Source organism: Aquarana catesbeiana, linkage group LG09 (genome assembly GCF_042186555.1).
Source record: "Aquarana catesbeiana isolate 2022-GZ linkage group LG09, ASM4218655v1, whole genome shotgun sequence".
Taxonomy (NCBI): Eukaryota; Metazoa; Chordata; class Amphibia; order Anura; family Ranidae; genus Aquarana; species Aquarana catesbeiana.
Window position 1 is genome coordinate 248,080,895 of NC_133332.1, and position 14,584 is coordinate 248,095,478.

At 45.0% G+C, this 14,584-nt stretch overlaps 1 protein-coding gene across 1 annotated transcript; it reads right to left on the reverse strand.

Annotated features, from left to right (window-relative positions):
* Nucleotides 1-971: 971 nt before the first annotated feature.
* On the reverse strand, nt 972-13,705 carry ASB6 (ankyrin repeat and SOCS box containing 6). The gene is made up of 7 exons (XM_073600137.1): nt 13,646-13,705; nt 8,889-9,033; nt 6,597-6,772; nt 5,478-5,584; nt 5,060-5,168; nt 3,916-4,002; nt 972-2,100 (listed from the first exon to the last, which is right to left on the reverse strand). The coding sequence occupies exons 2-7, from the start codon at nt 9,008-9,010 to the stop codon at nt 1,427-1,429; spliced, it is 1,275 nt and encodes a 424-aa protein (XP_073456238.1). The 5' UTR covers nt 9,011-9,033; nt 13,646-13,705; the 3' UTR covers nt 972-1,426.
* Between the last annotated feature and the right edge of the window lie 879 nt (nt 13,706-14,584).

Below are 14,584 nucleotides of genomic sequence, written 5' to 3' on the forward strand. Positions count from 1 at the left end.
GAGAAGTCAGCCAGCTTGGCCCAAACAAAATATTTAACCACTTGCCGATCGCACTATAGCCAAATGACGGCTACAGCGTGGCCCACCAGTTCTGGGAGGGTCATATGATGTCCTCCTATTATTGAGGTGTGTGGGTGGCCTGCTCTGCGAGCGCTGTGTACTCCAGACACAGCTGATCACAGATCGGGGTAAAGAGCCAATCTGTGGCCCTTTACCACGTGATCAGCTGTTTCCCATAACAGCCGATCACGATGTAAACACAAGCTGGTTATTGACATAACCAGCTTGTGTGAAAGGGACATAACACTGATATTCAGGGCACGGATTATCAGTGAAGGAGTAAAATTACCTGTTTGCAAAATTTTATAACAAACTGAAAAACCTTTTTTTTTTTTTTTTTTTTTTTTTCTCTTTGAAATTTTCAGGTTTTTTTTTTTATTTAGCAAACCATATAAAAAAACAGCAGTGATTAAATACCACCAAAATAAAGCTCTATTTGTGTGGGGGGGCAAAAAGATAAAAATGTAACATGGGCACAGTGTTGCATGACCGTGCAATTGTCATTCAAAGTGTGACAGCTCTGAAAATTGGCCTGGGTAGGAAGGGGGTGAAAATGATAGGAAAGCTGGAATTCTGCTTTAACTTAACAAAGTTTTGGCTGGAGTTCGACTTTATAGCATAAGTTCACATTTCCAAAAAAATAATAAATGCAAATTTTTTTTGCAGATAAAAAATATGCATTTATTATTTTTTGTTAGGGACCTGTAAAGCATTTTACTTGGGATCAGCAGATCACAGGTGTAATGCTACAGTCCTGCAGACTGTCTGTACCTCCGATCTGGGCAGGCACACACTGACAGGAAGACTCAATGAACTACTGGATTACTCAACAACCCCCTGGTTGATCATTGAGAACTACAAGCTGACAGCTTCACATAACACTGTATAAGAATATGACTCTTGCACAAGAGCACCTTCATAAAATTAACGTTTTTAAAGGCATTATTTCATACAAATTACTTCCATGTCTTACTTTTCATGTACAGCTGTCATGTCAGGTTTACCACTGAAGGTGACCTAGCCGGGTAATGGAAACCCACAGAAAATGATTGTTTATTGGAATAAATAGGATTCCCATGAGGTTTGGCTATGGGGGAATGTGACACATGCAATGACAGCACAGGCATCGGTGAAATGGATCAGCCTTCAATTAACAAACAAGATAACGTCACACACAGGAGAGATCCAGAGGATGGGATGAAGTTTCTGTGCTATGGAAGCCAAAATAGTTATGTTGTGTCACCAACACATGTAATCATAGGACTGGGTAACACCAGCTTAGACCACCTCTCAGTCTCCAAAGCATGCTGGAAGTTGGACCTCCACAGGTTGCCTAAGCTTGGCGTAGTCTTTTCAGGCCAGGCTGCTATAGATCGTCCTCTGAGGAGGCAGTGGGGTGAATGAGGAGGTACCACTTCAACCTGTCTGGTAGGGGAAGAGCCTTCACCTTTACATCTACAGGCCATGGCCTGAGCCTCTGGCGAATGAAGACCCTGCACAAATGCTTTAAGGAAGGAGGTGACTGCTCAAGCTGTTTCAGGGACTGATATAGGACAGTCACTCTATCTGCATGGACGCTGCAGCTCGCTGGGTTTACTTCAAAGTTCCTGGGCAGGGAGATGAGAGGAGACTGGGCTATCATGAGGTCCAGCACACTTTCTGCTTTGTTCAGCAGTTCCAGAGAGTCACAGTCCTCACAGCTGCCCAGGTAAGAACAGAGCCTATCAAACATGATGTGGAAGCCGGACCAGCAGGAAGGACCATGCTGAGAACAGTTGTAAGAGGCGCCGGACTCCAGCAGAAAGCGCAAGAGAGGGAAGTGGAGATTGAAGTTCTTGAGACATGTGTGGGTGAGGGACTCATGAGATGGACAGTCGCTGGGGTCGGCCCCGTGGGACATCAGGAGGCGGCTGACCCGGAAGCAGAAGGTATTGATCAGCTTGGCCTCTTCTTTGTCAGATCCTACCGTCTCCCCTAACAGAAAGATGATGCTGGAGAATACGGTGTCACAGTCCTTTGTGGTGGCCTTTACATCAGCACCTGTAAAGGGAAAAAACAATAGGATTGCTACACCTAGAATTTAAATGTTATTTATTTGCATTAAGCTAAAGATTCTTCAGTGCTTTACAAAGCAGGTAGACCCATTCATATCAGCCTTTACCTCTGAAGGAGCTTGGCAGCTACCGATTCTATAATAACTTCCAATTTGTGGGGACACCAAACTAGTCTACCAGTATCTTACAGAGGAGCTCCAGGCTCCCCCCCAAAAAATATGAAAGTCAGCAGCTACAAATACTGTAGCTGCTGACTTTTAATATAAGGACACTTACTTGTCCAGGGATCCCGCAATGTCCTCACCCGAGCCAATTCTTTACCCGGCTTCGAGTGCAGGCATCTCTATTAGGTGAAACAGGAAGTGTAGCCTAACAGCTTCACATCCTGTTTCCTACTGTGCATGCGCGAGTCTCACTGTGCCTTGTGTATGGTCCTGCAGTCTTCCGGGATCTGTGATGTGTCCCAGAAGACTGCGGGGAAGGAGGGGGTGATCTTCCGACTCGGATCACCATGGCAATCTCAGCCAGAAATGAGAGCGGGTACTTATCAAAACCAGGTAGCAGCTCCCTCCCAAAAAAATACCAAATGTGATAGTGGCCTGGGGTGGCCTTTGGGTGGAGCTCTGCTTTAATGCACTATGGGAGGAAATCCATATGGAGACATAAAAACTCACATTACCCTGGTAGAAAATGTAATTACTATTCAAGTCATTTTGCATTGTAAAGGATATTAAACAAAACAATTTAATTCTGCAATCTGCAGCCAGACATTTTCAAAAAGAAAAACATTCAAATGTTGGTTTACAAGCAAGGCTATGTACAGAACACCCCCTAGCTCGCTGATGAGTGGCCTCGTAGCTCAATCACAAGCCCTGCAGCTTGTATCAGATCCAGGAGTCTGGCATTGCACTCTCCTGATCACGGGTGCAATGCTTTTCAAACTCTTTAGGGAAAAAATAAAAACAATGCATTTTTTTTCCCTGCAAAAATATGTACATTTATTATTTTTTCCCAAAAGGTGAACTTATCCTTTAGCAGGAAATCTGTGCACAGCTTGAAACTCCACTTACAGCCATCTCTTGCAACAGGCATTACAGCCGGTTCACACTGGGGCGACTTCTCAGGTGACTTAGCCGCCTGACAAGTCGCGTTCCGTTCTGTACAATGGAACCGTTCTAATAGGAGTGACGCAAGTCGTTCCGACTTAGAAAAAGGTTCCTGTACTACTTTGGGGGTGACTTGAGGCGACTTGCATTAACTTCTATATAGAAGTAGTTTTGCAAGTCGCCGCTGCTGTCGTGTGCAGTTCGCCTGAGGCAGTCGCGCTGCCTCGGTGTGAACCGGCTATGAGGCTTGAAACTCCACTTACAGCCATCTCTTGCAACAGGCATTATATTGCTATAAATATAGTTCACCTGGTGAAAATTTTTTTTGCTTTTCAACAAAGCTAGAATATTTTTTAAAAATGAGAAGTTGTAAAAAATTACTAAGGAGAACCAATTAACATTTGACCCTCTTTTCCTTGAACTGACAAGCTAAATATGCAATCCAGCATCTGTTACACTCATGTGTGTCTGTTCCCGTCCCCTTCTTACATAATGTTGATTGACAGTGGTTTATGAAGGAGAAAAGCATGAATAGATGCCACTGCATTAATGGAACACAGTATTTTCCTGGTTTAGATCTGCTTCTAAGGACGTGCTGAGATCAGGAATTTTCACAGGGAAATCTACCTGGGATCTCAGCACCATTAAACGAACACAAAAACCATGGCAAACTTCCCCAGTGAGGAGCCGCTTACCTCCTTCCAGCAAGAGCCTGATATTTTCAGTGTTGTGGATCTGAACTCCATCGCTGCTGGCCAGGGCGTGAAGCAGTGCTGTCTTACCTGGAAAAAGCAAAGAAACAAACATGGAGGCCAGAAAAAAAAAGAAACACTAACAGGCCTTTAGCCCTGATTGACACTGAACGTGGCTTTGAAACCCACATCCGTGGGTCAGTACGATTTCATGTGCGGCTTGCCCACATCTGTGCGACTTCATACACAGATGTCTATGAAAGTCGTACCTGAAAACGCCAAAAATAGTGCAGGAACCTTTTCAAAATCAGTGCAAGTCAGAGTTGCACTGATCTGAACGGTTCCATAGGAACAAATAGGGTGCGACTTGTCGTGTGATTTTAAACTGTCAAAGTGTGAACCTGGGCTTAAACTAATAAAAGCAAAAATAAATAAAAGACAACCACAAAACAGCATAAGAAAAGGACCACATACTAACAAACCTGTTTAGTTGCTGTAAGTAAAAGCACATACGTGCCCTTTGCTCTGTTACAAACAGGTAACATAGAACCTATGCCTTAGTTTCTATTCCAGTTGCAGATCAAAACCTATTCAATACATGTGGCCACCTCAAAGATTCTAAACTGACCTCTGAACTATAAAATAGGAATGCAAAAAAAGATTAAAAAAAAATTTGCCTTTATTTTTACTTCAAGTTTCAGATAGAACCCCTGTCAGGCTTTTAGTGAAGTCTGTACTCCCATTAGGAAGGTTCACCCTCCCTATAAGTCCTGTTTACTGTTATCAACAAATCTGAACCCTGAACAGGAGCAGTCAGGATATCTTCCAATGGGGACACTAGTGCTAGTAACAACCAGGGATTTCCTCTCACTTCCTGTTTTGGCTATGGGACAGGAAGTGACATCTCTGCAATGGTACACAGATGCCAAAAATAAACCTTATAGGGGTTATAACCCTCCCTTAGTCCCTGTGTATCATCTGAGGCTGTTCACTTCACCGGGTATGGGAGAGGGTTTACAACCACTTTAAGCTGCAAACTACAGAGTCCACTCCGAGAACTATAAAGTCACACCAAGAAAATTGTAATTGTAAACATTTAATTTCCAATTAATTCTGTCTCAGGGTGGCAGCAGTGTCATTCACTGACCATTTTTGTCAGCTGCATTCACATCGGCGCCGAGGTCCAGTAGTCGCTGAAGGCAGGGCAGTCTTTCTGGCTCCTCGCTTGCCAAATCCAGAGGGCTACTCTCATGAATCTGAAACCAAAGAATATACAAGATGGTTATGTGTCTGCTCTCTAGATAGCAAGCACATATACTGAAGAATTCTTCACCTCCCTTCCTTTGCAGATGTAACCACTGATGTGTTATGATCCATACAACTGCTGCCTCTCTCAGCATGTCATGGAATTTGACAGGCTGGCTGCACTCAACACCTGCCATTCCCCGAGCGCATAAACACACCCAAATGCACGGAGGTACAGGTTTATGCACCTGCCTGAATGAAGCCTTACTTGCAATACAGCCATATAAAAAATATATAAAGAATAAAAGATTATGTCTTACCCGATCCCTTTTGTTAATATCAGCTGCTTTCTGCACCAGCAGCTCCACCATGTCAGGCTGGTTTCTCAGCACTGCAATGTGTAGAGCTGTGTAATACGTCACTGGATCTAAAAGAAAAAACAGTAAGAAAGGTTAAAACTTCCAGTTTGTGGGACCTTTCACCCTGTCCAAGAGCTGTTTCAGTCATCAATAAATAAGCATGCAAGAGAACCCATACCTGTGCATGTAAAGTGATATTTAATGGATAAGTTCAACTTTTGTAACATACTACAGCCATATTCAGGGTGTAATTTGTAACATGTTACTATTGCAGCAGCCCCCTATTCCCCCTTGGGACAGCTGTGAATGTAAGAACTACATTGCGTTCTGTAAATGTTAGAACTACAAGTACAGACAACCTATACAGTTCTCAATGAACTACCAGGGAGCTATTGCGTTCTCTAGGTAGTTCATTGATGCTTCATGTCATTCTGTAACTGCTTGCTCATATCGGTGGTACAAGCAGGCAGCTTACACTAACAATCTGTAAAAGACCTGCATTGCACCCGCAATCTGCTGATTGCAGGTACAATGCTTTGCAGGCTACTAGTAAAAAAAATATTAACCGCCAATTTTTTTACCTGCAAAAAGATGTACATTTATTATTTTTTTTATACAAAGGTGAACTTATCCTTTAACGTTGCACTAAACTCTACACTACAGCTTTGTTATCCTCTGTATCCATTTTGGGCTGAAGGGGAGATAAGAATATATCTGTGCAAATCATGCAAGGCTATAACTATAAACTTTCAGTTTTCCTTTCTGCTGCTATCCCCCGAGAGCTGTACCAGAATCCTATTATAACCTGCCAGTTTAAATGTCCTCTGTAAACATCAATAACTGGCTCAGCCAATGAGGAGAGGGAGTCCGGGGATAGCCGAGACTCTCTGTACATCGCTGGATCAAGAGGAGGCTGCTGAACACAGAAAGTTTTTTTTACCTTCATGCACAGAATGCATGCAGGTAAAACATCTTCTGTGTTCAGCAGCCCTCCCCCAATACTTAAAAACCTTCAGCCTTTAGAACCATTAAATATATTTATTTCTCACACACACCTTCAGGGAGGGTTTGAATACTTACCCTCAAAGCTAAGATCAGCCCCATATTGCAGGAGGATTTCAGCAGCGGGGACCACACCCAGTTCAGCCACCTTTAGCAGGGAGTAACTTATCCCATCCTTGTAATAGGCCGAGTCAGAGTGCCTCTCCAGAAGTTCATTCAAAGCTAAAAACTTGTCATTGTGTCCAACCAGGTAACTGAGGGCAATCAGAACAAAAGTAAAATGTGATGTACAAAAAGCTGTGTACATTTTATGCACAACAACATATTTGTGATGGATTTCATACCAGCATGGTAACTAACAAAGTAAAAAGGAACTTCACTTGTTGCCAGCTTTTTCTCCGCTCATCACATCTGTTATGTGGTGTTCTCTTCAAAAGAAAATACCTGCCCAGCGGATCCAGTGCTGTCCTGCAGTGAGCCGATGTTTGGGTGTGTCCTGCGCCGCCATCTTGGTTCTCCTCAGCCGGCCCCCCCGATGATGTGTTTAGCAATTTTAAAGCCCGATTTAAAACAGGGATTAGATACCGCTATCAACAGAATACAGCAGTGTTTACGCCACAATGCACCTGCATTTTACGTATCATTTGTAAAATGCAGAGCACAATCTGGAGTATCCATCGGAGTGTTCTCTGCATAATTCCATGACTGCAGGAAAACCCGGTTGGTGTTGAAGTCATGGGACCATTTTTCTTCTCCTGGCACCCCCCCCCCCTTATCACCAACACTCTTTAAGGGATTTTTTTATGCCAAAACAGCAGTCACGTGCTAAGAAGCCTGTCTTACAAGCTCACGATCATGACCTGGACTGGGAGTTGTAGCTGACAGCTCAGTCACAGTGCTGGGGGGCCCCGAGTGAGCTTGTTCCAAGCACAGAACAGCGGCACAGGATGGACGCATATCTGTGGCAACTCATTCTGTAAAAGTCCACCACTGTGCTATGGCTGGCAGCAAGAGGTTTATGTATATGGACACTGCTTTCCCCAGAGTGACCACCTGTTTTTTTAAATGTTTAATGATTTGTTTTCATTGAAAAGCAGCAACATGGTGGCAGTAACGTCATAAATCTGATTTATAAACAGGCCCTTAATAGTGTTCTGACCAGTGGCAGTGCGTCCATAAGGGTGCACGGCACCTCCCCCTCTCTTCAGCCACCCCCTCTATGGCCGCCACTGCCACCCCCCCGCCTATTTAGGCACCTGAATTACAGCGGCGGGGTATTTTTTTGAAGCACCTGATTAGAGCCATAAACTCTAATAGGCGTCAAAAAAGGTAAACAGCGAGCGCCATGCTTGGCGCTAGCAGCTGTATTAGAAAAGCAAATGAATATTCGCTTTCCAAACACTGAACCACCTCTCCACCAATCAGGTGCTCAGGTCTGTTACCCGTCACCTGATAGGCGTCCAATAGCGGCGCCTGTCAATTCAGCCAATCAGGAGGAGAAAACGGGAGAGGAGGACAGCAGGAGATGCATGAAGGACCCCGCTCGTCACCGTCACCCGCTGCCCCACTAAGACAGGGTAAGTGCCGGGCAGACGGCGAGAGGGCGGGGGTCACACTGGCGGCATTCGATGTTTTGGGGGTTTTTTTTAATTTTTGCGTCCCCCCAAAAATTTTGAGCACCAGCCGCCACTGGTTCTGACTGCTCTACACAGATTAAAGGTGCAAGACTTGCCTCTATGAGTTAATGTACAAAGGCCCCTTTCACACGGGCTTTCCGGTCAGTTCCGCCTGTCAGTTTTTCAGGTGGAACTGATCGGACACTATTCACTCCTATGGAGCGGCGGATGTCAGCCGTGACATATCGGCTGACATCTGCCGATATCCGATCCTGTCCGTGAAATTCGTCCGTCTGGTGGATCGAATCAGATGAAAACAGACAGGCAGTTCATTTCCATTTGATCTCTCCATAGAGGAGAGCGGGGCTCTGACAGGTCCATCTCTGTACAGTGAGCGGAGATGGATCTGTCATCCGCCTGCTCAGCGGGGATCAGCGGATCGATCTCCCACTGAGTAAAGCTGAATCCATCGGGCGGACCGCCCGTATGAAAGAGAGCTAACTTGTATATTTATGTACATGACATTTTTAAACACTGCTAAGCTTATTTTTTATGTATAGACTGTCTGATTATCTTATGGCGAATAACCTTCCACTTCTAGCCTGGTGCCCACTGTGCAAGGAACTGTAGAAAAAATATTATAAGCATTTTTTTAATACATAATATGATTTGTCATAAATATATATTGGAAGTAAATAATGTTTTAAACATTTGTCATTAGTTCTTCTTTAGTATACTGCAGTGTGTTGTGTACCTGGCAGTGTCTGGTGCCTCTTCTGCCTGATCCGGGTCTTGTTTGCCCACCGCGCCAAGCAGCTCGTCTACCAGTGGCTGGTATTCGAAGATTATCCTCCGGAAGCCGTGGAGGAAAGGCATTCTGGGAGCTTTGTGTTTTCACTCTGTCCAAAGCAGAATACAAATTGGTGGTTATAAACAAAGACCAACGTTAGCAATCAGCCATGTCCCCCTTCACTGTACACTTTAGAATAGTTTATCTTATTTCATAAATAAATGTCTGTATATTTTTTTTCCACTTATATCTTTGTGACACGTAAACTTCAAAACACAGGAGATTATAAAGTATATACTGTGTGTGTATGTATATATAAAAAATTCCAAGAACATAGTGACCTTGGTGCATGGTATTTGGTTCCTACAGGCACAATTAGCTTAATTTTTTCCTAAATCAGCCACATACTAACCAATATGATTCAGCAGTTGTCACCATATACAGGACCAGTGGAGCGAAGGAATAATGATTAGACCAGTGGTTCTCAACTCCGGTCCTCAGGACCCACTAACAGGCCAGAATTTAAGTATTACCCTGGGGAGATGCAGACTAGAATACTCCAATCGCTGAGCAGCAAATAATATCACCTGTGATGTATTTCAGTTATCTTGCAAACCTGGCCTGTTAGTGGGTCCCGAGGACAGGAGTTGAGAACCACTGGATTAGACAATCCACTGCTGTGCAGTTTTCAGGTACACATGCAAAAGGCTGTATTCATTCCCCTAAACTGCCTTGCATTTCCATATTGTTGGGTTCATCAGGAACACAATGTATGGTGGATGGTACATTGTGGAGTGATAGTTTGCCAACTATCACTCCACAATGTACCATCCTCCATACATTGCTGTAGTTGTGTTCCTGATGAACCCAACAATACTTTACATTAGTATGAGGCCATGGTGAAGATACGTTTTGTTTCTTTTCAAACATGCGGTATGGCACTGCACAGGTTAATGCACGACCTGGTACTAGTGCAGGTGAGAGCTAAACAGTAATTAGATCTGACACAAACAGGCGGAACAATTAACAGAGAGATTACCATGCAGTGTTTCCTCACATTAGCACTACCACATCTGTGACGGTGAGCTATGGATTGTGATCCGGAATAAGAAGTTGCATGTCCCTTTGGTGAATAGGAACAAGCTAGGTGAATGAACCCATAGACATAGGGAATCGATCAGCCATGACACCACAAGCTGCAGCCACAACTTGTTAGCTCATCATTACAAGGTAAGGCAAACAAACAACACAAGGAACAGGACTACACCAATACCTAATAAAAACAACAAAACATTTTAGTATGTACAATTTTTTTTAGTGCTACATTGATTACAGCCTCCTGTCTGTCTTCGTTGGTAAGTGGGGCAACTTTTCTCAGCAGCAGCTGCTGGTAAAGTGATTGTAAACCCCTCAAACAAAAAAAAAAACAAAACATATGCTTCTATAGTGTGTGCTTGTCTCAGTGCAAAGCACCTAGTCTGCTTTCAGGATATAATTGTGTGCATCCAGGAGACTATTAGATATTCTGTATTCATCTAAATGAGTAAATGTAGGTAAATGCAGGCAAACCAAAGACAGGAGGGTGTTATGAATGTAGCACTAAAAAAAAATTGTACGTACTAAAATGTTTTGTTGTTTTTACTAGGTATTAGCGTAGTTCTGTTCCCTGTGTTGTTTGTTTGCCTTACCTTGTAATGATGAGCTCACAAGTTGTGGCTGCAGCTTGTGGTGTCATGGCTGATCGATTCCCTATGTCTATGGGATCATTCACCAAAGGGACAAGCAACTTCTTATTCTCCAATCACGGAGGTTCTGTGAATGAAGGAGGAGGAAGTTCAGGACAGGATCTCCAACACCCATTCACACAATGTGATGGAGTGGGGTAGATTTACTAAAACCGGTGCACACAGAACTTGGTGCAGCTGTGCACGGTAGCCAATCAGCTTCTAAATTCAGCTTGTTCAATTGGGCTGTGACAATAAAATCTGGAAGTCGATTGGTTACTATACAAAGCTGCACCAGAGTCTATGTGCACCAGTTTTAGTAAATCTCCCCCATTGTGTGATAATATGAGCAACATGAATGGTGGAGAAGGCAGGTGGGTAGCACAGCTTTTCTCAGTAGCAGCAATCGTAGTGCTGGAAGACAGACGGTCAGGGCAGCATCCAGTAGCTGCGGGAAGGCACACTATTGAAGATTTCTAACACAATTATGCCCTGTACACACGATAGGATTTTCCAACGGAAAATGTTAGATGTGAGCTTGCTGTCGGAAATTCCGACCGTGTGTAGGTTCCATCGGAATTTCCGACACCACAAAATCTGACCTGGATCTCAAATTTTCCAACAACTAAATCCGTTCTCGTAAATTCCGACGCACAAAGTTCCACGCATGCTCGGAATCAAGCAGAAGCGCCACACTGGCTATTGAACTTAATTTTTCTCGGCTCGTCGTACGTGTTGTACGTCACCGCGTTCTTGGCGATCGGAATTTCCAACAAGATTTGTGTGACCGTGTGTATGCAAGACAAGTTTGAGCCAACATCCGTCAGAAAAAAAAACATGGATTTTGTTGTCGGAAAACTCTATAGTGTGTACAGGGCGTTAGGGAACATAACAATTAAGGTCCATTCACACAAAGCACTTTAGTGCGGGTCCTGTGCAGGTCCATATTTTCCCGGGATGGGCAGGTGTTGTGTTCATCCCCGTGCCGGCGTCCCATTCATTTCTATTGAGACATGCGGCTTCACAGCCACTGTGTCCTAATATGACGTGCAAGTCCCTGAGCGCACTGGGTGCATTTGGAGACCCTCACCCACATGTTATATTAGGACTAGGGTGGCGACCGATATCATTTTTTTTCAGGGCCAATACCGATTTTTCGGCCACCTTTCAGGCCGATAGCCGATATCAGGTGCCGATATTCTGTACATCACCATCACAAGATGCAGTATGTCATTTGCCACCGTCGCCTACCACCCATATGCAGTTTGTCACTACTTCTGGCAGCCTCTGCCCAGTGGCATCAGAGTGGGTAAACTTCCACATGCGGGCGGTGAGAGATGACATAACTATCTCTCTGCTCGCCCAAGGGTGCAGCTCTGTCGAGAGCAGCCTTTATGGCCCTGCTGTAGGGGAGGAGGAGGAGGAGGACTAGGGTTGCCACATCATCCCTTTAATCCAGGACACATATTAATTACACAGGTTCTGAGGCTGATTTAATGCAGATAAGGCACCAAAGTGAGTTTAATTACCACCTTAATCAGCCACAGAACCTGTGTAATTAATGTGTTTCCTGGATTAAAGGGATGATGTGGCAACCCTAAGGAGGACAAAAGCCAGGACCAATATCGGTACGTTTCTGACTGATATCGATATTTAAAAATATTGGTAGATCCCTAATTAGGACACGCTGGCGGTGTATGTGCAGTGGTGTGTGCCAGCAGAAATGAATGGGATTCATGCAACACCTGCCCATCCCTGTCCCGGGAAAACAAGGTCCCGCATTAAAGTGCCTCGTGTGATTGGACCCTAGGGTTGCCACCTCATCCCTTTAAACACGAAGACTAAGGATGAGCTCTGGCGTGTTCGCACTCTCCACGTGCCAAGCTCACCAGGAAGTCGGCGCTGCGCCAATCACAGGCAGTGAGAGATTTTCCCGATGTGCGGCTGCAGAGACCAGGAAATGTCTCACTGGCTGTGATTGGCGCAGCGCTGACTTCCTGGTGAGCTCGGCACGTGGAGAGTGCGAACACGCCAGAGCTCATCCTTACCGAACACCTTTGAAATGGGCGGCACAGTGGTGTAATGGATAGCAGTCTCACCTAGCAGTAAGAAGGGTCGCTGGTTCGAATCCCAACCACGACACTACCTGCCTGGAGTTTGCATGTTCTCCCTGTGCCTGTGTGGGTTTCCTCCGGGTTCTCCGGTTTCCTCCCACATTCCAAAGACATGCTGGTAGGTTAATTGGATCCTGTCTAAATTGGCCCCTGTATATGAATGTGAGTTAGGGACCTTAGATTGTAAGCTCCTTAAGGGTAGGGACTGATGTGAATGTACAATGTATATGTAAAGCGCTGCGTAAATTGACGGCGCTATATAAGTACCTGAAATAAATAAAATAAATAAATTACACGGGTTCTGAAGACTACATGAATGCAGATGAGACACCAAGTGAGTTTAATTACCACCTTCATCAGCCACAGAACCTGTGTAATTCATATGTTTTTCGGTTTTAAAGGGATGAGGCGGCAACCCTATTGGCCCCTTAGGGCTCGTTTATACCCAACGTCTGTGATCTGCGGGGGGTGACTTTTCTGGGGGTGTCTGGGAGGTGAGGGGTCACCCGCACCACACCTGTCTGCATTACACGACCTGATTGGGGTGTGGCTGTGTTTGGTGGTGGCACTGCCCACTGAAGGTGACCAGGGAGGATTCTCTCTCTGCAACCTATAGGGGGCGTACCAGCAATGTGTATAATAAGAACACATCCTATGTAGTGAGAACAGTCCATGTGATGTATAGGAAGGGGTGGTCAGGTGGAGGAGGAGCCCCCCAGGAGAGGACACCTCCCCTCCCCCCAGGTTACCCTGACTGATGACGTCATAATCCGAGGACTCTTCTTCTGCCTCCTAAATCCCCCCCCCCCCCCCACAGGTAGGTCCCATTCATTATCTTCCTCCCAGCCTGCTGTACATCCCCCGTCAGCGGAGCCCCTCTCACCTGCAGCCCCGGGGCTCCCACAACCGGAACCGGAAGGTAACCTTGGCGGGGGGGCGGGGGGGCGTAGCTGGGTTATCAGCGCCATGAGTGACTTGGCTGAAATGCGATCTGCACAATGCTCAGCAGATGGCAGCAGAGAGATACAGGCTGAACACGTGGTGTGGAGGAGTGTACTAAACACCAGAGTACAGCAGGGGGCAGTACAGAGACGACACTCTGAGCACGTACATAATCTGCGCTATACACTGCGGGCGGCAGGTGGCAGTAGAGAGACAGCGCTCTTTGCAGTGCACCGTCAAAAATGCAAGCGAAAAGTGCAATATAGACTAAGGCCACGAGATGTCAGTGGAGAGCCATCAGCTGAAAGAATGACACAGGCGAGACCGTGGAGACGCTTGCAATATACACTATAGGCAGCAGATGGCAATAGAGAGATTGACAACTGTATGCATGGCACAGTCAGGAGCTAAGAGATAATAATATATACTAATATAAGAGATAATAATATATACTAATATGAGATATAACAATATATACTAATATAAGAGATAAAAATAATAATATATACTAATATAAGAGATATAACAATATATACTAATATAAGAGATAATAATAAAAAAAAAAAAAAATATATATATATATATATATATATACCGTATTTATTGGCACGCACTTTTTTCCCCCTTAAAATCAGGGGAAAATCGTAGGTACGTGTTATACGCCGATCTCCGCTGATTGTGAGCGGAGCAATCGCGCCGAGATACACAGAGCCGAGTGTACTCGGCTCCGCTCACAGTCACGCCCAGTCCCGCCATTGGACCTGTGTTATGTCCATCACCGGGCGGGACTGGGCGTGACTGTGAGCAGAGCCGAGTACACTCGGCTATGTGTATCTTGGCTCTGCCCAGTGCCTGCGATCTCGGCGGCGCCATATTTAAA

Excerpts from the sequence above, each read along its gene's own strand:
- ASB6 (XM_073600137.1), bottom strand. The coding sequence starts at position 9,010 with ATGCCTTTCCTCCACGGCTTCCGGAGGATAATCTTCGAATACCAGCCA. Across the intron at positions 6,773-8,888 it reads GAGGCACCAGACACTGCCAG|TTACCTGGTTGGACACAATG; the intron begins GTACACAACACA and ends GATTGCCCTCAG. Across the intron at positions 5,169-5,477 it reads ATATTAACAAAAGGGATCGG|ATTCATGAGAGTAGCCCTCT; the intron begins GTAAGACATAAT and ends CTTTGGTTTCAG.